A 22,427-nucleotide genomic window follows, 5' to 3' on the forward strand; every position below is an offset into this window, starting at 1 on the left:
CTGTTGTTGTCAGGCTTCTTCCTACTGCCTTCTGGAAGACCTGCTGCTGCTATGTGACCAGAACAGCCTAAAACTTTCTTGTTGGCCCAGAGACAAATTACCTCAGATAATAGCAAACTGAGATATCCTCTTGGGTTGGGTATGGAGAATCCTGTGAGTTGCCTTTCTTCTGAAAACTGTCCAAGATGACATACCATAAAACAACATCTGAAAATATAAAATAACCCCAAAACTAGATACAAGTGATAGAGGATCAATACTCTATCACTTCATTGGGCCAGCTACCATGAGGCGGCCTAAACATAATTTTAAATAAATAAATAAATAAAAATAAAATGAAGGTAAAATGGCCCAGCAATAATTTTACATAGTACCCACTGTGAAGGTGCATTGGCTCATGGAATTAGTTTTGAGTAGCACCCGCACCACTATTCATTAAAAGTTCCCACTCTGCCCTGTCATCTCTGGGTGGGAATTAGGAGAATCTGGAGAGGAAATGGGAGTGAACAGACCGAATTTAGATGCCTCAATGCATCCAAGGCCATGGGGAATGCAGAGACCTGATAGGGAAATGGCAGCTTTGGTGGGATTGAGTTGTAAAATATTTAAGTCTGCCCTGTAGCTCTTTAATTATATGATTCCATTCACTGTGGGTGCTACTGAAAGGTCATGACATGCACTACCAGTGAAGGATTCATTTTTTTATTCCAGAATTTATGTGAACTCATCTTTATTTCTCTAACCTTCTCCTGCCCTGACCATCGTATACCTTTTTCCACAGTACTCTTTCTCCATCCTTATTGCAGCCCTCCATTTCAATGATACTTAGGGGATTATTTCCATCTTTTTCCACTATAACCAATGTTTATATGTAAGAACTTCAAAGCATTATAAAATTATATGCTAGCAATAAGTGGGCAGCATAGTAGGTATATTTCTAGAACCAGCTGTAAAAACACTTATTAATAAGATAATAACTTATAAAGAGAGGAGGATACTCTAAAAGTCAATATTAATTCTTAATTACAATAAAATAATTCTTAATGTAGTTAAAACTGGAATTAAAGTTTGTTGTTGCATTACAGTTTGTAAAATATGAAGCAGGGGGGAACTAGAATAACTAGAATAAAAACCTTGATTTCCAGGTAGAATTATAACATTTCCTGAAGCAATAACATTTCTATTCAACAAGTATGGAAGGCTTGTCTTCTTAAATCACAGGAGGATCCTTCCCCCCAGACTTTCAAAATACATCAGAATTATTTTACCAACTAAACCCAAGACAAGAAATATATGATTTGGCTGTTTAATAAAGGTGGGGAATTTTGTCCTCCTGCCTTAGCCACTTTTGTGTTCAGTACGTGACATCATTTTGTGGAAACCTGTTTCTGCATGTGGAACAACCACACTGGATCAGGGGATCACACAGAAAAAGGCGTAATGAATTTCAGTGGTTAAGACGCTGAACTGCAGACTGGAAGGTCGGCAGGTCAGCAGTTCGAGACCCGAGTGCCGCGTGACGGAGTGAGCTCCCGTCTTCAGTCCCAGCTCCTGCCAACCTAGCAGTTCGAAAGCAAGAAATTGCAAGTAGATAAATAGGTACCGCCTCGGCGGGAAAGGTGACAGCGCTCCATGCACCTCGGTGTTCAGTCATGCTGGCCACATGACCATGGAAGCGTCTTCGGACAGCGCTGGCTCTTCGGCTTAGAAACGGGGATGAGCGCCGCACCCTAGAGTCGGACACGACTGGTTGGGGACACCTTCACCTTCACCTTCATACATATCTACCCAGAACTCAGTCCTATTGAGTTCAATAGGTTTTACTTCTATCAGATGTAGCTATAATTTGTTTCTGAATAAGTATGAACAGGATTGTTGCCAGAGGGTTGGATGTCATGCTTAGAGTAGACCCATTAAAATAAATAAGTGTTAAGTTAGTCATGATTTCAGTGGGTCTGCTCTAATTACGACTAAGGCTGCAACCTTATGCATGTTTAGACAGAAAAAAGTCTGACACCTCCAGCATTCCTCAGCCAGCATAGGTGGCTGGGATAATGGGAGTTGGACTTTTTTCTGTCTAAACATGCATAGGATTGCACCCTAAGTCTGCATATAACCCATAGTTTAGAAATCTGTGGATTCCAATATATTTGCTAGATGTGTTTTATTTTTAAAAAATCATGTATGGTTACTGTTACAGAACAGTAACAGTGGAGTTAGACATTAGTAGTAATGGTATTTTTCAAAATTCAGTTATTAGAATGCATACCAGACCCAAATTCCTTGAGACAATAGTATTAACAGTACTAAAAAAAATAAAATTTCAGCAACACATATTCCAACACTTCAGAGTCTCAACATATAATTCTTGAGTGTCTCTAATACTCTTTTTAAAGGTTTTTAACTGTCTTTATCTAATAAAAGGTATATTTATTATTGATTTTAATTCCCACAAAGCGTTTTCACACACTTTATGAGTCAGCAGCTCTTTTTTCTTTTCTTTTACTATGTTATATGCACAGGGAAAGTCAAAGGAATTTACAAATCTTTGTGAATGTCATATTACTGCTGGGATTGGAATTTGGAATGTCGTGTCACAGTCTGGGTGGCTTAAAGTAAAAGAATTCTCCAGCTCATGTGAATTTCTTTTCCTCTTAATATTTGGAAGCCACATACTTCCTAACAGATTACTCTCAATAATTAAAGTTTTGTCACAACAGTTTTTAATATCAAATTCTTGCATTATTCTATGCCTGCTCAGTGTCATAACACTACCCAGGTATCAAGCAGATGAATCCTGGATATATCTGAGTTGCTTCTGTAGTAGACATTTTCTCTGGAATTTATATAATTAATTCATTCTGTTATCATGGAGAATCCAGATGATATCACTGTCAAACCATTGCATTCTAGTGTTTTCCATGTTGTACACCCATCAAGACCTGCCCAGTGGACTGGCAAAGCACCATTGAAACATCTGGTGGGACAAATGGTTCTTGAAGCAATTGTTGATAGCCCACTCTTCTGCATTGCTTGTACTGCTTCCATCTGGTTCTTTGAGTCTTCATTTCCTCTTTGCAGCCAGAGCAAATGCACTTTCATTTTAAATTTGTTTTAATTTAATCAATTTGAATTAAAATATATTTAATAAAAATGGACAATTACATTAATTGAGGAACTGAGAAATTAAAGGTGTGATATTGCTCCTGGAGGGTCAGGTGGCTTCTCTGGCCAAGAGTGCCTTTACCCAGCTTTGAGTGGTGTGCCACTTGTGCCTCTTCCTGGAGAAGGCAGATCTGGCCATAATAATTCATACCTTAATTGCATCTCATTTAGATTACTGTAACACACACTACATAGAGCTGCCCTTGAAGAGTGTTCAGAAACTGCAGCTAATGCAAAATACAGCTGCCAGAGTGCTTTCCTGGCCTGATTACATTATGCCAGAGTGCTTTCCTGGCCTGATTACATTATACATTCTTGCATCAACTGCACTGGCTGCCAGTTTATTTCCAAACACAATTGAAGATGCTGGTCTTTATCTATAAAGCCCTAAACAGTTTGGGGCCAAGATATCGGAAAAAATGTCTCCTCCCATATGAACTTATCCATTGTTTAAGATCTGCTTCGGAGGCCCTTCTATATGTCTCTCCACTAGGAGAAGCCATGTTGGTGGGAAAACAAGACAGGGCCTTCTCCATGGTAGTACCCTAATTGTGGAACTCCCTAAGGAGCTTAGACTGACTCCTACTTTGCTCACTTTTAGGCAGGCTGCTAAAACCTTTTTGTTCAGCAAATGTATTAGCTCAACTCGGTTTTTAAATGTTATTTCCTGCTTTTCTTAACTGTGTTGTGTGTGATGATTTAAGTTTCCAAATTGTTTTAAAGTTCTAAATTCCAGGTTGCCTTGGGGGCCCTTCTGGGCCAAAAGGCAACTCAGATTTTTAAATAAATGACTACATACATACATACATACAAATTAAAATCTGGAGATGGGGACCTATGGGAAAGGGCATTTTGCACTGTGGCTGTGTCAGTATGTCTAAGGAGATATTTCAGATAGGACACCTGAGAAAAAGCTGGTAATGACAAAACGACAAGGAACTGATTACTACAGAGGGCTATAGGAAGCAGTGGAGGCTGTTGGCTCTGATTTCGGTAATGGGCTGTAAATCCATTCTGGGTTTCAGTCAAAAACAGCCAGAACTCTGAAGGAGCTATCCAAGGTTGTGAACCCTAACCCAAACTAGGTTCAGCACCTTAGATAGCTCCTTCAGAGTTCTGGCTGGTTCTGACTGAAATGTAGAATGGATTCACAGATCCACTGAAATTAGAGCCACTCCCCTCCACTGATAGGAAGTAGAATTAAGTGTGAAGTAGTGGTATAAAGAAAATCCCTAGTGTCAATGAGTCAAAGTACTTTTTTTTGAAACTGCAAAAGTAGAAATGCCAGTAGTGGTGGGATGGGGGAGGGGAACACAGCAAATGGAACAAAATGACATCAGATATGCTTAGAATCGAGTGGGGGTGGGATTCACGTTTCAGTCATGGCCACAGACTCTAACGAATCATGTCTGGAATATTTCATACTTCATATATTAGTTCATGCTGCTATTACCTTGTAGCACACAGACACTTCGGAGAGATTCTTCTAATGGTTTATTCACAGTAAGCATTAGTTTACAAGGTTCTAAACCATTTTCCAATAAAATTTCCAAAGTGAGGTATAAAACATCAGACAAAAATACCATACAATATTAAAAAACAAAACACAACTCAACATAAGAATAGCAAAAAAGAGAGCATCTTAACTCAACTACTGAGGGCAGGACTAAAATGAAACGGCTTACGTTAACTTGTCTCTGGTAAAATGATAAGAGACGGAAATGTACAGACCTCCCAAGGGCGAATATTCCAGAGTTTAGGAGTTACAACAGAAATGTTTTTTTGTGGGGAACAACCTAGCCTCTCCATAAGATGGAATCCTGCATTCTCCAGTTGATCTCCACATGAAAGCATAAAAACAGATGAACTATCAAGGCATGCATAGCTCTTAAAGTAGATTATTCCCTGACTCTCACTGGTTCCAATGAACCGTATTTACTTATTTGTTAGAATATATTTATACAAGTGCTGGGTACAGGTTTTGGGGGCCCTTGGGCAAGATGCCCTCAGTGGGCCTCTCTCAAGATGAGCTGAAGACATTTTGCTTCCTGAGGCAAAGCAGCAAATAGTGTCCAAGGCTGGTCATCTCTCCCCCTTCCTTTCCTGGCAGGAAAAATACAGTAAGAATAAATTAAATAACTAGCAATTTGGTGCTTTTTCACAATATCCAGAATCACCTGCCTGAGGCAGCCACCTCACTCTACCCAATGGTAGTGCTGACCCTGGCTTCCTTGCCTGAATAGGTCTCTTTCCTCTTTATCACTGTTACCACCACTGTCACCATTGCTCACTTACTTGTCCTCTTCCTCTGGCCCCACATTGCACAACTGCTCAGAGGAGACTGCAAAGCAAGTGCAGGACATTGTTCCATCTTTTCACTTTTGTCTTGGTTTTTATGCTTGGAGCGGGCAAGTGAACAGGGAGCAACAGTAGGGAAGAAGAGCAGCAGAACCAAGAGGCTCCAGGGATCAGCAGGGGGTCCCATAACTTGATGTGGGCCTTGGGAAGTGTCCAATCATACAAACCCTAGACACTAGCCTTCATATATACCCTGTTCTTTAATCCATGAAAGTGGCTTATAACATTTGAAATACACTACAAACAGAAGATGTGGATTTGTGTATGGCCGTCTTTTGTGGCACTGGCAGTTGGTGAGATTGTCCAGGTTCCAGACTTCCCTCCAAAAGAAGGGCAGAAAGAGCTGCAGATAGACCCAGAGTTAACTTCCATGGAGACATAGCCTAATAATCAGCTTGGACATATTAAACCACCTCTAATGGTTACAATACACAAGTCAGTTCCTGAGTCAATTCGAGGTGGGATCTATCTTTACATTTCCCAGTGCAAGAGCAAAAATGAAAATAAAAACATGAAGATGCAAGTTTAACAGGTAATATCTTTGAGATGCAGACCAAATCTCTGTCGCTAGGATCCAAGGAGCCCTTTACGCACATGTAAGGAGACTATGTGAGGAAATGAAATGTCCTTTGTAGTTTTCACTGTTACAACTTCCATAGCTAACACGGTCAGTCTGCTTGTCTCAAGAGCCATGAGGGCTGCAGCAGTGAGAACTGCAAAGAAAGCTTCAGCTCCACATAGAGTTCACTTATATGCATATAAACACATCCTTTGGCTCATGGCCTATAGCTACAATCCCCATGGAAATGAATAGGCTGATAAAACATATTTGGGGTGATTTTGTAATAAAGGCCTGGATTCAAAGAACTGTCACTCAAAAGGAAAATGTCAAAAATTCCACTGGGAATGCCCACGGTCTTGAACTTATCTAAAGTAGCTTGTTGGACCCCAGCTACAATCTTGTACTATCATAATCAAAAAGAAGAACATACAAGGATTGTCAGTTTGACAATATGTGAATTATATTTTTCAAAGGGCCTAAAAAGAAGGGTTTATTGCAATCTTTTGGCATTATCTCTAGCTTAAAAAGAGCAATTCGGTGAACCATTCACCATCTAACATTCTCAGTGCTAGAAAACAGCAAATCTCTGTTCTTTCACAGTTGCGTCTTATGCTCCCTCTAGTGTTTATTTTTGGATGTGAGCAGCACAGACAAATCTTGGAGAGAGAAATTCTGGAGTCTAATCACAAAATATCCCAGTAATAGGATTAAGTACCTTGTCATTAGATAAGTAGTACATGGCAAAATCTGTGGCACTTGTGGCAGTTAGAATAGCACACAGCCTTGCTCTTTCCTGAAGCTGGAAACAGGTTTGCAAGAAGACACATCAGCATAAGTGGTAAATATGGGGATTCTATTACAAAATGGTAGTTCCTTTCACAAAATACGCTGGCCATCTGCTCTTGCTGGGCCTACAAATATAAATCCACGACCTATTATCTGCATGTTGGTGTGGTAACTGACAGTCATTTATTTATTCCTTTACATTTATATACTGCTTTATTACTGAAAAAGCCATCAAGGCAGTGTATTATTACTGTTACTTTGAAAGTGGTACATTTTCATTGAAAAAATGGGGCGGGGGTGGGGGAAAGAACCTAAAAGAAACCTATAGTATTTCCTTCAGTAAACATAGCGACCTGTGTGGTAACACGTTTCAAAAACTAAAAATGTTGAATGGATTACAGATCTATATGACAGGGAAAACAAAGGCTATGGACACAAACCAGCCAAAGTCAAGAACTTTAAATTCACCATTTATTTCAACAGAAACATTAAACATGGGCATAGATCTCTTGCACTGAAATCAGTGGGACTGAAGTGTTTCATTGGTGAATATAATATTCTAGAGCATGCAGTGGTGATGATGGATGCAACCAGAGGTTTTACTGTGAACTTTAGTAGGAAGTTGATTGCGTTTTAATGGATAATTATTTCATAAACCTCTTGTAATATGATTTAAATAACAATGAAAGCAGTATTAGAACATGGAAGAAATGCTTCTTTTAAGGTGAGTTAAAGAATGAGTATCCCATTTTAATATGGCAAGTATATTATTTGGAAATACGTATCACCGATTAGCAAATAATCCTGTTGGTTTTAAATTTTATACTTATTTAACAATTAAAGAATTGAAACAGTTTTCATTAAAATATATAGGATGAAATAAAATAAGCTTTGATATGAAATGTCAGGTCTAGCATCATTGTAATGCTGTTGTAACAGTATTTGTGTATGTGCCTGTTTGATATTGCATTGGGACAGATTTTGTCACATCCTGTCTAAAACACTGTATGTACTAGCAGAATAAGTCTTAAAATTAGGCCATTGCTCTGCTTGAGAATAAAAACAACAGGTTACACAACTAAATTAATATTAGGAGAAAATATTAGTAATAAATGCGTAATATTTATTTATTAATCCTCATAGCCTAACTACCATCTAACGTGTCTCAGAAGAGTGTAACTCAGAACATATTGTATTCTAATCATTCTTAATATAGCAAACATGAAGCCATTACTGGTCTTTATAATGTGCTTCTTATGGCTGAGAGAACATCAGTGTGCATCTATCAAGGAAGAAGACATACATTTTGTGGAAAACCTGAAAGGTATGTACACTTTAAGTACTTAGGACATGGCTTCCCAGCCTTTTTGGACCTGTGGGCACATTTGGGAATTTGAGAATCTGCTATGGGCACCACCACAAAATGGCTCCAATGGAGGATGTGCCTAGTCACACAATGGCTGCTGTGGGGGCCTGGGTAGTCAAGAGGTGGTGGTGGGGAGAGAAATAGCGAGACTAGAGGCTGGGAGGGAGGGGGAAATGCAAAGAGTTGCTTCCTGGCCCACCCAATCTTCTTCCACCCATACAGACCTTTCTCTCTTTCTCTCCACTCCCAGCTTCTAGCCTCCCTATTTCTCCCCAACGCCTTTCCTTGCTATATCTCGCCCTTCCCCAGCCCTAGCCTTCTTCTTTCTCTCCCTTTCTAGCCCCTAGCTTTTCTCTTTTTCTCCCGCTCACCCCCTTTTCCTGCTGTTTCTCTTCACTCCTGGCCTCTAGCTTGGCTATTTCTCCACCCACCAACCCCCAGCTCTTTTCTTTGCTTTTTCTCCCCTGTCCAAGCTTTTAGCTTGTGTTTTTATCTTCCCTTTGCCTTGCTTTCTCTTCCTGCCTGCTGAACAGCGGATCAGTGGCAGGTTCAGGAACAGGAATGAGAACCTGGCGCCCTAATGTTTTTCAATTTTTTATTAAAAATTTTTTTGAAGGGGGAAGAGATTGGAGAGCTTTGCAGGCAGTGCTGTATGCCCCTGCGGGTGCCATGGTGCTCACAGGTGCAATGCTGGGGACCCCTGACCTAGGATACATATAAACCTTGGCTCTGTGATGGCTGCCATCTTGTCATACATACAAGAAGTGAACAAAGGAGCCTTAGAGTTAAACATGAGAGTTCATCTTGACAAGGGACACATCCTCCAGATTATTTAATAGAGATTAGCTATCCCTTAACACCCTTTTACTGCTCTGCTGTAATAAATGTGATGATTCTGGCCTATGTTAGTGATTGTGAGTATAAAGCCAGGGTGTGATAGCTATTCTCTTTTAATTAACATGGACTACAAGGATACAGGCTCCTGTATATTATCTGATTATAAAATGGTTAGTATAAACTCTAGGTCAAATACACAGAATCATTTACTTTGAAATAAGCAAAGCTGTAGGGGGCCATAAAGACCTCTCTATGGTGGCCTGGATTTCAGTACCTTAGTATTATCAAATTGATGCTTTCTGTGACCATTTTTTATTGCAAAGCCTATTTTTTAAACAGTCCAAAGATCTGAAAATAAATCTGTACAGGATCTGTAGTGAAATTAACATAGGCACAATTGTCACATGTGATGATTTACAATAGCTATCTATTCATGCTGTTTCCTATACACAAATCCTACGCAAAATCACCTCCATATAGGAGAGTCATATATATCCTGTGTATATTCTGCAACATATGACAAACACGAACGTGTTTATTTTGCTATGCAGATATGTTACTTGTCAAAAATATGACCAAAATACAGTGGTCATACTGGCACATCCAATTTATATTTTACATTTCTAACTTCTGGCTTTGAATCCAAGCTCCGTGCTGAAGAACAGGAGTTCTCTAAAATTATTTTAAAGGGTCAAAAACAGCTCTTATTCTACTGAAAACATATGCATTTTTGTGAATTGGAATTCATTAAAAATAAGAGGTTCAGATAAAAATATAGGTAGGGTAGCACCTTGTGCTTTGTAAAAAAGAGAGGAAATACATCATTTCAAAAAGAGAACAAAACAGCACAGATTTGCATAAAATTTGCAGAATTATAATATATACACATTCAAATTTAGAAATAATTCCTATATACATACCTTTAAGAGAAGCTGGGGGTAGGGCTGCCTTTGGGGACTGACGAGAAGAAGGGGGTGGGGAAGTCATGTAATGGATATGGTACAACAGACACAGAGAAAAAATAGCTCTATAAAGGAATAGTGAAGATACTGTTCTGTATGGGGAAAATATGAAAATGGCAATTTGCAGTTTCACATATGACATATTATGTATTTACTTGTACTATTCCACTTGATACACCTGAATTTCCATTAAAAGGGAATAAATGTAAGTTATTTTCAGAATTCCACATGTTAATTTGGCTCAAATGGCCAAGCGAAATTGCTAATGAAGTTAGAATTTTGCTACTGGGAACAACGCCAAGGTGCCTAAATTCTTACGACAATTTTGCTGATACTTTTGATAAAATATACTTTATAAAATGAGAATTTTGTCACTTGAAACTAAATGCATCAATAAGTTAAAACATAAGACTGTTGAGAAGAAAGAACTATGATTAACAGCATATTGTAGTCCAGATTCTCTGTTTGTACATGTATTGAGAATTTTGATCAGAGATTGTTCATTAAAAACAAAATCAACAAATAAGAACAAATGGCATTTTCCCTCATCCCTCAGTTTCATCTGAAGTTGGAGAGAAATATGTAGATGAGGAAGTAAAGAAAGCACTGATAGGCATTAAGCAGATGAAAATTATGATGGAAAGAAATGAAGTCAAACATGTGGATCTGATGAAAACCTTAAAGAAGAGCAGTGATGAAAAAGAGGTAATGTGTAAATAGTAGCCATGTTTTTAGAACTGGAGTGACTGAGGTGTATGTTTTCAGTGCTGGACTAAAGGTGTTTTGAGAATGTGCATGCCACTTTATGAATGTTGCTCTTGTGACTTAGGAAGTGAAATAGATAGGAGTGTTTTAAATCAAATTTAAGTTCTGATTGAAGTGCCTATTTCATCTGATTTGAAATGGGGGATCTCCATCCTTAGCTTCAGTCCAATGCATTCTTGTTGGAGAGTAAGCCCCATGAACACAGTGGAGCTCACTTCCAGGGGAGGGTTCACAGAATTGGGCACTCATTAGAGGGGGGATCTACTGTATACTTCAGGAATGGATGACATGTGCCCTGTGGGCCGCATGTGGGCCACTTTTGCGGACCCTGCCATGCTGCGGCAGCAGGAGTGTGGCCTGGGGAGGTCCAGGGGGTGGAAAGTGGCCTTCAGACCCCCCAAGTTGCCCATCCCTGGTCTACTTTCATAAGCAATCCATACCCATAACATACCTTTCAAAGCTTCAGGCTGGTTTAACAGCAAATGTCCTCTTTACATAGAATTCTATTGTATGGATTGGTGGGGGCAGCTGGGTATTTTTAACAGGAAATTCTCATCACCTCACCCAACCACAGTTTTCAGGATTCTTTGGGGAAGCCATGGTCATTCAAACTATACAGAGTCAGAATAAGCTTCTAGGTCAGATTTGTCCTTCGCTTTTGGCAAGCTTCCATATGGAAGGGTGTCCCATGCTGTTGCAGGATCGCATAGATATCAGTATTTATTCTTTAAAAATCTAAACCACCCTTCATTCACAAGGGATCTCAGGGTGGGATTCCTTGTGTATCTAAGTTGGTGTATAGATGGTAAATTTATAGAGAGCGCTCTTGCACTTGATCTTAGAAGATGTAATGGAACATAGAGATGGCAGTGGTCTCTTAGGGATATTGAGCCAGGTCCTTTATGGTATAGTCCAGTCAGCCACAGCTGGCTGGTGCATGCTGGAAGTTGTGGGACTTTTTTCTGTCTAAACATGCATAGGATTGCACCCGTAGAAATTGTATAGTTCCTAACGAATATTTTGGTTGGTACAAGGTAAGCTGAAAAAACGAGAGGTTTACAAAGTAACTTGTGGACCAAATCCATGGCTGGCATTCCACTTGTACCTAAGGTGTATAATTTTGACAGGCCTGCCCTAGACAATGTTTCAAATGCAGAAGTGGCTATATTTATATGTGTGGGTAGATGTCACAGAATAAAATGTTTCAAATGGGCATATGTCAGGGCCAGGACAGGGCAGTCATGTGCAAATTTAGCCCTTCCTGTTCAGGTTCCCTGACACAGAAGGTCTGTGGCTTTTGCTGCAAGCGATAGCTTGAACTGCTGCTAGTAGAAAGTACCGGCTTTATTGACTGGGCTTAGAGACTTTATACTACCAGCCAATTGCAGGGGCTTGATGTTGCACACCTTTGTTTCCTTCTGCACCTGAATAGGGTTCTGAATCCTGAGGCATCAGTAGTTTGTACATTAGACCCCACTCTCAGACACTAAGATCCTGGGTCAAGCCTTAACAAAATGGTGGTGGGGCATTTATGCAGGGAAATTAAGCCATGTGTGGTTAAATGGGAATCCTTCGCAGGATTCTAAATCAAATAATTGGAGAATGATCAGTTATGTTTACAGCCCATTGGCCTTTTAAGGAATGTAGAACTCTACAGTTTAGAATGCTGTCACCTTTCAGAACTTGCTCAAAGAACTTGTGTAAAGAAATAAATACCTAAGCTATAATGTGAGAAGAATGTTTAATGGGCTCAAGCCATTGTAATACAGTCCGATGCTTGATAAAGTAATGGGCAGTTTGCTCTTATGATTACACTTTTGTTTGTGAGGTCTTTCCTATCTACCACTTAGGACTCATGGAATGATGAATAAACCCATCACTCTGTTATTAAAAACAATACTGTTCAAAAATACCTAATGTCTTAATCCATTTATAAGCAATTCATGCATTCATCATTTTAGGAAACCGTCACTCCACTGTAATAAATTACCAGGACTGCCTAGTATCTATATTGGAATATGAGGCACTAGAAAAGCAACAGATGGGTGCCATATGGTATGAAACTTCAGACTCACACCCACATAACTGCTTTCTTACCTCTGACTAACAGCTCGTATGGTGCCTCTTAAGAAGTAATCATCCTCTTGGGAGCATGTTGCACGGAGACTTGAGAGGGCAGCTCAAGCAGGACTTAAGAAATTGAAGGAAGGGGTTCCTTTATACCCTCAGGATGCCAGAATATGCAGGAAAATCATGTTTGTTTTTAAAAAGAACCTTCCCCTCCCCAAAGCCCCTAAACCAAGGACTAAGGCTGTGCATTTGCATTGCCGCCATGCTGCTATAAAAGCCTGGCGTTAGAGAGTAGAGTGCAAGCACAAGCTCTAAATTGCTGGGCCTGGGCTAAAAGGGGAGGGGGTACGGTCTGGGATAACGCACATTAATTGACCTAAATCTCATCCCCTCCCCCCATCCCCTGCTCCCTACACACAATAGTTTTAGTGACTGAATGGTAGAGAGAAGAAGTTCTCTCATCTCTGTTTTTGCCCCAAATACCATTATGGGGTTTTGAGTGCCATGTTCATCCCCAGAGCCTAAAACAAATCCCCACAATGGCTTCAAGACTGCAGGTAGGGGGCAACCTCAAACATGCTCTTTCACTAACAAATCCAGGTGGGGAGAGGTGGACCTGGATTGCTGTTGCTACAGAATTGGTGAGCTGTGGTTGAAACTTTCCCCAGACCCAGCTCCATGGGGAAGGGCCATAGCTCATTGGGAATAGAGCACATGCTTTCTCCAAGAAGGACTGGAAAGGACTCCTGTCTGAAACTCTGGAGAACCACAGCCAATCAGTGTAGACAATACTGAGCTAGATGGACCAATTGTTTCACTTGGTATAAGGCAGCTTCCTATGTTTCTCTAGAGCTGGGAAGTGTGGGCGAGGGATGGAAAGGGAGGACAAAAGGAGGGGAAATATTCTTGTCTCTGTCATGTATTTCTTCTCCCCACGCATATGATCCTGAAACAAGTAACTCTGATGTAAATCATGATTGAAAAGTTATAACTAATTCCATAATTAGGAAGCTCTGAGGCTGATGAATGAAGTGAAAGAAAGACTGGAAGAAGAAGAAAACATATGCCAGGGCTCTTTGAAGCATCTATGGGATGAATGCAAATCTTGTCTAGAAAGTAACTGCATGAGATTTTATACCACTTGTCAGCATGGTCTGGCCACATTTACAAGTAAGGTAAGGTGTGTGTATGTATGTATATGTGTGTAGAAGCTGCATGATTGCATGATTGCATTTTGCTAATAGCCAAGACTGTGTGCATGCCATAATCCTGCAAAAACACAGAAAAAGGCATAGAATTTAGTACCCTGAAAATCTCAGCTGTCTTTTTTTCCCTTTTATTTTTTTTTAACTGTGATAATAGATTTTAATGCTTGCTGGCATCTCCAAAGGAAAGGGGGAGCTAAATAGGACTTTCAGTGGTCAGGAGTGTCTTGCAGAAATATCTGATCTTCTCTTTGATTACAGGAGCAAATTAAAATATAAGCAACTGTATGTAAAATTGCTTGGATTCATAATTTACACAGATCATACAGTTTTTCTTGGTGCGGCAGCATTTGAGTTACCTTGAGCAAAGATACCCCTGTTGGCCATAAGAAAAATTCTAAAATCCATATTAATGTAAAACCTTTGTTAGGTCAACTCAGAAGTCATAAAATTGTGCATCTTTCAAGATCTTTAGACCTCCTCATCAGCCAAGCTGTTAAAAAAGCAGATTGGTAGAGGCGGGGAAGGAGGGGAAAAAAAGGCTGACGATGTTGGAGTCATGCTGTCTGAATGGTCAGTGACTTAAGATGAAATGAGGGAGGAGGGTTTGCAGGCATTTAGAATGAGCTCTACCAGGTGATGTGATGGTTTCAAGTTTCACCTGGAACTGCCCTTAGGACCATTGGGAACACGAATGAAGGAAACAATAGTTGATCCTCCATTTTTTAAAATATAAAATCCAGCTGTTGCAAAAGATGACTGAAGGACTTGACGATCCTGAAACAGCTCCCTTTGGCTACAGTCCTAAACATACTTAGAAGGGAGAAAGCTCCATTGTACACATTGGGACTTACTTCCAACTAAACATAGGATTGTGCTGTAAGCCTACAGTATTGCAGCCGTTTGCACCTATCCTAAGCTGGATCAGAACTGTTCAGTGATAATGCTCATTATCAGACTAACACATTTGATTTTTTTTTTTGGTCCTTGGTTAATTTGCAGTATAATGCAAGTGACTGCATGGTTCAGTTTTGGTAAAATTAACACAGCTCCCTAATATATTAGGGCATGATATCTCAATGTCACATAGTAAATAGGGGAAAAGATCATTTCAAAACATTTGGCGTGTCTTCCTGTGCATGTGCATTTGAAACACTCCTTTGTGGAAATGACTGAAGGATGGTAACTGAATAACTTGCTGATAGCTAATCTCCCCCCACTCCACACACACAGGTTGAAGATTTTTTCAAGAAAATAACTCCAGTATCATTTCCTATTGATGAGATTCAAAGGCAAGATCTCCAGCGCAATCAAAAGCCTGAGAAGGAGGATGCCCAGCTCGTCCAAATGGAAAATTTGTTTAACCACCTGTTGGCTGACATGGGCACAACATTTGAAAAAAGCTTTGTGTTTTTCAAACAGATGCAAAAAGAATTTGATCAGTCTTTTCAAATCTATTTTATGTCTGAGCCAGACTTAACAGAGCCTTATTTTTTGCCAGCTTTCCCTGAGTCTGTAATAAATACTGGTTCCCCCAAAGACTGGAAGATACCAGGCTTCCTCCAACTAGTATTTGACTTCAGCAGAACTGTCCTTGAAGGTGTCAGTGAAGTGATTATGGAGGCATTTGAAGGATACAGAGAGAGTGCAAGAGAGATGGCAGAACAAATGAAAGGCAAGTTATATAGAACTCTGTTCAAATGGCCTCTCAAAATTCCCCACTCTATTTGTGAGCAGAGGAATGGGGGCAGGGGATTTCACCAGATTTCTCCAGTGGGAGAAGAAATTCTCCCAATGCTTTCTCAGGGGTCAGGCTCACCATCCGCAGTGGTGGTAGCACAGTTCCAAAGCTTGGGAGCAATCACTGAGAAGGCCCTTTCTCATGTTTCCATCAAATGTGCCTCTGATAGTGGCAAGACAGAGGGAAGGGCCTCTCTTTCGAGGGATCTTAAAACCCTGTCAGGCTAGATGCGAGAACGTGGTCTTTCAAAAAGCCTGGTTCCAAGACATGTTGGGCTTTATAGGGTATAACCAACATGTTGAATTTTCCACTTTCCATGTGTTTAAAGATGGAACTTCCCAGAACCACAGAGAACAGAGGTGGGCAACAAGCAGCCCACCGGCCACATGCAGTTCCCGCCGCCGCCGCCCTGCTGACCCCGTCACACCCTGAATCTCTTCCGAATATTTTTTTAACAAACAAAATGGCACTCTGTAGCAGTCACAGAACAGTAAAATGGACAGATGTAGTGAAACTGGACCCTTTTAGCGCTACTGAATTTTATTTCAGCTGGCAATTTGTTTATGTTTCATTTTAATTATTTCCCCTCCCAATGTGACCCACCTGGGGGGGGGGTCCCCCAGACCTCCTGCAGTTGCCCATCCCTGTTCTAGAAAGAGGAGTGAGGGTCCACTTTTAAAAGCAAAAGAGCACATAGGTGAGAAGTGTAGACCACTCCCTTCTCACAACCATCTCTCCAGACACTTTTCTCCCAGCCAGGCCTCATCCCAGAAATAACCCTGGCTGAGAAACAGAAAAGTGCTTGGTGAGCAAGAGTGCAAGGAAGGACAGCACAGGTGGGCAGGGAGGGTTCACCCCTCATCACTAATGTACTCCTTTTGCTTTTAAGAGCCAGTTCCTTGCCCTCCTCTTTTTATATGATTGGGACAGTTCCATATTTAAATGCCATTGGACTATCTTTGGTCAGCCTAGTTGGGCCCCCCCAAATGACTCTTGATTTTATGGTGGCTTTTTCATGTTTGCTTTGAGATTTAAAGCACCCAAGATGATCAGGGGACTGGAAACAAAGCCCTATGAGGAGAGATTGAAAGAACTGGGCATGTTTAGCCTTGAGAAGAGAAGACTGAGGGGAGATAAGATAGCGCTCTTCAAGTACATGAAAGGTTGTCACCGAGAGGAAGGCCAGGATCTCTTTTCGATCATCCCAGAGTGCAGGACACAGAATAATGGGCTCAAGTTACAGGAAGCCAGATTCTGGCTGAACATCAGGAAAAACCTCCTGACTGTTAGAGCAATATGACAACGGAACCAATTCCCTAGGGAGGTAGTGGGCTCTCCCACACTGGAGGCATTCAAGATGAGGCTGGACAGCCATCTGTCGGGGATGCTTTGACTTAGATTCCTGCATTGAGCAGGGGGTTGGACTCGATGGTCCTATAGGCCCCTTCCAACCCTACTATTCCATGATTCTATGATAAGATAATATTTTAATGAATGCTATTTTAGTTATCATTCATTTGGCAACTTCTATGTATGCTAATGACACTGTATGAACTTCTTATGTATATTCACTTTAGATTCTGACAAAAGTGGAATGTTCTCTCAGAACACACCAGGTAACGAGAGAGTTCCATGCAATCAGTTGCGTCAGAAATCATCAGGATGCCCCCAATTTCATGAGAGATGCCACAAATGTCAGGATAATCTTATGCAAGGTAAATAATTACCCTGTTCATGATTCATGATAGTATTGTACATTTCCTTATGTTTATAATCACACATTCTTGTGGCTTTGGTTTAATTTCTTATGCGATGGTTTGGAGAAACCACAAAACTGAGTCAAATGATTTAGGACACAATCCTATGCATGTTTAGACAGACATAGTCCTACATGACTGGCTGGGGCATGTTGGGGTTGTAGAACTTTTTCTGTCTAAACATACATAGGATTGTACCCGTAGTAAACCTTTCCTAAAGACTCTGCTTAGTTAGTTATTGTTTGTTGAAAATGTGTAGTCATAGTGAGCCTTCCTTAATCAAGAAAACTACCTACAGGCCCATTTGAAGAGTTTGCTTAGGCTTTCCTCACACAGAGCTTTATCCTGTGATTGAGATTGCTCCTTCACAGAAGTTTGTGGGTTCTTTACATGATGCCATGTCCCGTGAGATCAATGAAAGATAATGGAAGACTCAGATAGGGGGAGATGGAGGGGAAAAGGGGAGGGGGGGAAGGGAGGGGGGAAAAGAAGCAGGTGAATTGCAAAGGAAACCAAACTCAGGGTAAGGATCACACCCCTGAAAATTCCCACCACTCAGAATTGGGGGCATGCAACAATATTCCCTGCAACTTTTCTGCTGGTATGGTTAGAAAGACGGGAAGTGTAAATGAGCTTGATCTCGCTACTGTGGGTCCTGCAAAGGTGTGAGCCACTTCAGTGGAAAGGGCGTTGAACTTTGGAAGCTCAGGTCCCATGCGGTAATTTGGGAATTATGACGCCTCATCTCATGAAGCTTTTGTGATAAGAGCAGTTAAAGATTATAAATCATTTATAAAGTGATGCATATGTATAATGATGTATTATGTTGCTGGGTTTTGTGTCAGGTATATTCACTTGGCTTACCACAGTAAAAGTAAGGTTATTCCAAACTATATACATATCCAAAACTATATATTGATAAGCCCATAGCAGAATCCAGCTGCATAGACACTGTTCTTAGAATGGATACTAATATAGTACAATATATCTTTAGTCTTCCAAGTGAATTCTCAGGATGTCTTCTCATTAAAAACAATGGGTTGGATTTGTTCCCCCAGCCAGCGGGAGTGCTCCCTGAGCAAGACTCTGCTCAGGATGCTCTAGCCACTGGGAAGGCGATGGGAGACGATTTTTGCTGATCCCTCCTCCCTCTGCAACCCCAGTGCCACCCCCCCCCCCTTTTCCAGAAGGTCCACAACACTCTGGAGCAGATTTTTGAGGGGCATAGGGGACTGCAGGGGGAGGGGGGATCTGCAAACTGTTCTGCTGGATCAGGAGCCCTTCTGTCTGTGGGAGGCAGACCCTGGATTCAAGCCTATGAGACCCGTTTCTAAACACATGTGCTTTGTATTGTTGTATTAAATGAAAAGCACTTGGATAACTACTCAGACTAATTGCATGATGTGTGCAATTGTCACATATGTGATCTGCACAGGTTTCACATTTTTCAGATGACTATTTCTGATTAAGCCAAACCAAAGATAAAAGCAGCAATGAAACATTTTTGTAAAAGTACAACATTTCTGAAATGTCCTAAATAAGTGTTCTACATTTTTTAAAATTCCTGTACAGTTTGCCCCAGTGTCCCTGAGCTACATATCAAGTATGATGATGCCTTTAAGCTGGTTAACATCTCTGGTGAGCAGTATCAACAGATTCTCCAGATGGTCCAGCATCACACACAAGACACATCCTACTTGTTGAATAAAATGAAAGAAAGGTTTGGATGGGTGTCTGAACTATCCAACATGACCATTGGACCTGAAAACGTTTTCAATATAGTAAAGGTAAATGCCATACATTAAAAGTGGAAGTAACTAGCACAGAATGATCTCTCTGTTCTCTCTATTTTGCTGACATGTGGTATTACCTGGGGAAAACGTGTGTGTTATTTTTGTTCTTAAAAATACTAAGCTATTGTTGAAGTAGATTTTAAGTACACTTGATAATCCCTTGATGATCTGAAACTCTAGAGCTTAGACACTAGCCTACTCTAAATCCTTTTAGTATGATGGGTAACTGACCTGTATGACCTGACAGGAATGAAATGGCACTAAGAGGTCGGAATGACCACAGATTACTTTTCCAGATGAAGAGAGTTTTGCTTGTGGCTGACATATGCCTTCTTTAGATCAATATAAAAAAATTAGAGCTTGAGGCAAAAGGAATATTATGAATCCTATTGCCTCGCAGAGTGTAAGTCATACAGTGTCTCCAACAGTTTTCAAGCAGGTGTTTCCAAAAAATGATCCAAGCTCACACGTACTGATAAAGTTATAAACAAGGGGCAAATGAGGCTATGTTACATCTGTCATACATAATACATCATGGTGTTTTTGCAGACTAAATAATATGATTTCTGATTGTTTGAAAATTACAAAAAAATAGGGTTCATAGGGTTTTATCCATGGTAGCCACTCTGTTGACAGAACATGGAATGGGGAGAGGGCAACTTTCAGCAATTCCCCCTCCTGCCTGCAGTCCCTGTCTCCCCAGACCTGATCTGTAAGGTTGGGCCCCCTCTGGAGCAGATTTGGATGGTGCATGTTGGGCTGCAGGGAGGGGGAGAATCATCCCCAATTCTCCCATTGCCTATTGCCCTGGCAGACATCGTCCATCAGCAGAGTGGCCACCATTGGATATAACAACTAGCGGCATCTGTTACTCCTTTTCTTAAAAATGGAGAAGTGTAAAAATAAACCCATCAATAATAGTGTCCTGAGACACAATCAACTAAGCATCAACTTGCAATTGTTTCCTTTCAGGTGTCATCAAGTGCCAAAAGAGGGGAAGCTTCCAGTCTGAATGAAACGATGGTAGATGTGAATATTTTGACTTCACCTACTTTTACAATTAAGGTTCCCCAAGATCTAGATACTGAGAGTGCTGAATTCATTGAATATGTAGCTGGGAAAGCTTTACAACTTTACAAGAAGAATTTCTAATCATGGTAAGTTGATTATTTTTACTTCTAAAAAGTAATTCTAATTTGATCTGCTTTCTGTACAATTGGTAGATAGGTTTGATTTAATTTTCCAACACAGGTTTATGTTGCTGTGAATGAGTGTTACAGGCAATCATTCAATCATATATTTTACCATACCTGTGCACTTGATATGGCAAAATTTTCCTTACCAACTTGGTAGGAAGATACAGATGACCAAGCTAATGCAGGGTGAAAGAGCTCACTGGCAGTTTGTGTGTATGGCTTCTATGGCAGTGTATATCAAAAGCCGGATTCCATGCCCATTATATTGCAGCCTCTGTCTGTCAGGGATTTTTTCAAACCAAGGTGCCCAATTCCTGTGCCTAGGAAGGATTTTTCCGCTTTTTTTTTTTTTTAACTTCTGCAAACTGTGAGGTTTCCCTAAGCATGCCAGTAACACTGTCTTGTTTCACAGTTGCTGCAATTTGGCTATATAGCTATCTTAAGTCAGCACCTAAGTTTGCAATTAGTATATACAAGTGGGAACTGCAACAAAACATTGCAGTGTGAAATGCTCCTGTTTGGGGTTTCAGCCGCCCAGTCATTCTGTCTTCCAGATATTCATTCTATTTCCCCTCCCTGGTTTTCTTCCCCACCCCCCACAAGTCAGTCAGCATTTTGTGCCCACTAAAGTCCTCATTGAGCTATCATGGTGGGGCAGGGGCTCCTTGGAGGCTTTTTTCTAAGGTTATTTTGGAGGGCTGTACTTCTCCAACGCTTGGGGACACCACCCCACAAGCCTGTTAATACTTCCCTTTTGTGTGTGGATGATGCCAGTTTTGGCTACATACAGATCCACATCCACACTCAGAAAATGAGTTCACTATTAGTATATAGGACAATTGCCACCAAGGGACTAAATGGGTCTGGCCTATGTGAGTAGAATGCATTACAGGATGCTGTGGTATAAGAAAGTAAAAAGGCAAAGCTTGAGGCTCTAAAGGGAGATACGGGAACAAACAAAACAAGAGGTTTGTTACTCTATCTATCTATCTATCTATCTCTATCAAATACTTTTTATTTATTTTGTCTTTATAAATGAAATAAACAATACCAACAACCTGATCAATAACTACAGTTTCCCAACAATGCAATATTCTTATGAGGACACAACAGTAACAAAAAGAAAAAAAAGGAAAAGTAAATAAAAGAAAGAAAAAAAAGGAAAAGAAAAAAGCAATCTTCCTCTCCCCTCTCCTCTTTCAAAGGATTAAATTTAAACTCCAATACCCATGGGCTTCAGATGCCATTCTATTTTAAAAACTATACCTATATCATTAGCAATATTACAATTTAATAATCAACCTTACATTTCAATAGCATATCATCAATCTTATATCAAGAAAGCAGGCCTACAGTTCATTCCCAGTAACCATATATTGCCCTTAAGTTAAAATATAATAGTAATAATAAAGCTTAACAATTCAACCAACCAAAAATCTTACTGAGTAATCTTATAGTAATGATAATAATAATAATAATAGTAATAGTGATTAAAAGAAAATATGAAATTATAATATTATATAATAAAGTTTGAAAGCAACCTTACAACAATCAGTGATATATTTTATACTGGATATATAAATGAGTGTGTTCAATACACCCTCATACAATATTTTTAAATACAGCATATCATATCTATTTGGGAAAAAGAGAATTTAAAGAAAAATAAAAAAGAGAACAAAATGAAAGAAAGTAAATGAATATATTTATAATCAGATATCTTCTGGCCTAGCCTGAATCATGTAGACTAAACATAAACAGTTAACAAAGCTTATTTAAAAATTCCAGTTCACAGGAATTCTCACGCATTTTTATGTTCAGTCATGCCTCCGCCATTTCATGGTTTAGGAACTTCTTCGTCTGA

General features: G+C 40.1%; 1 protein-coding gene across 10 annotated transcripts in view; it reads left to right on the forward strand.

Annotated features, from left to right (window-relative positions):
* CLUL1 (clusterin like 1) overlaps window positions 1-22,427 on the forward strand; it is a 63,172-nt gene that overhangs the window by 38,014 nt on the left and 2,731 nt on the right. For all 10 annotated transcript variants that reach the window (XR_014790139.1, XR_014790140.1, XM_084849751.1 and 7 more), the window contains 7 exons: window positions 8,088-8,195; window positions 10,593-10,741; window positions 13,879-14,046; window positions 15,310-15,751; window positions 17,395-17,532; window positions 19,147-19,361; window positions 20,340-20,524. Coding sequence is in view for 8 of the 10 variants with exons in the window: in XM_084849751.1 (XP_084705877.1) it covers window positions 8,088-8,195; window positions 10,593-10,741; window positions 13,879-14,046; window positions 15,310-15,751; window positions 17,395-17,532; window positions 19,147-19,361; window positions 20,340-20,519 (1,400 nt within the window). In the remaining 2 variants the exon portion in view is untranslated. The remainder of the gene's footprint in view (window positions 1-8,087; window positions 8,196-10,592; window positions 10,742-13,878; window positions 14,047-15,309; window positions 15,752-17,394; window positions 17,533-19,146; window positions 19,362-20,339; window positions 20,525-22,427) is intronic.

The sequence above is a fragment of the Heloderma suspectum genome, chromosome 4, assembly GCF_057233095.1.
Source record: "Heloderma suspectum isolate Gila_16-S chromosome 4, 16-S_ref, whole genome shotgun sequence".
Classification (NCBI taxonomy): Eukaryota; Metazoa; Chordata; class Lepidosauria; order Squamata; family Helodermatidae; genus Heloderma; species Heloderma suspectum.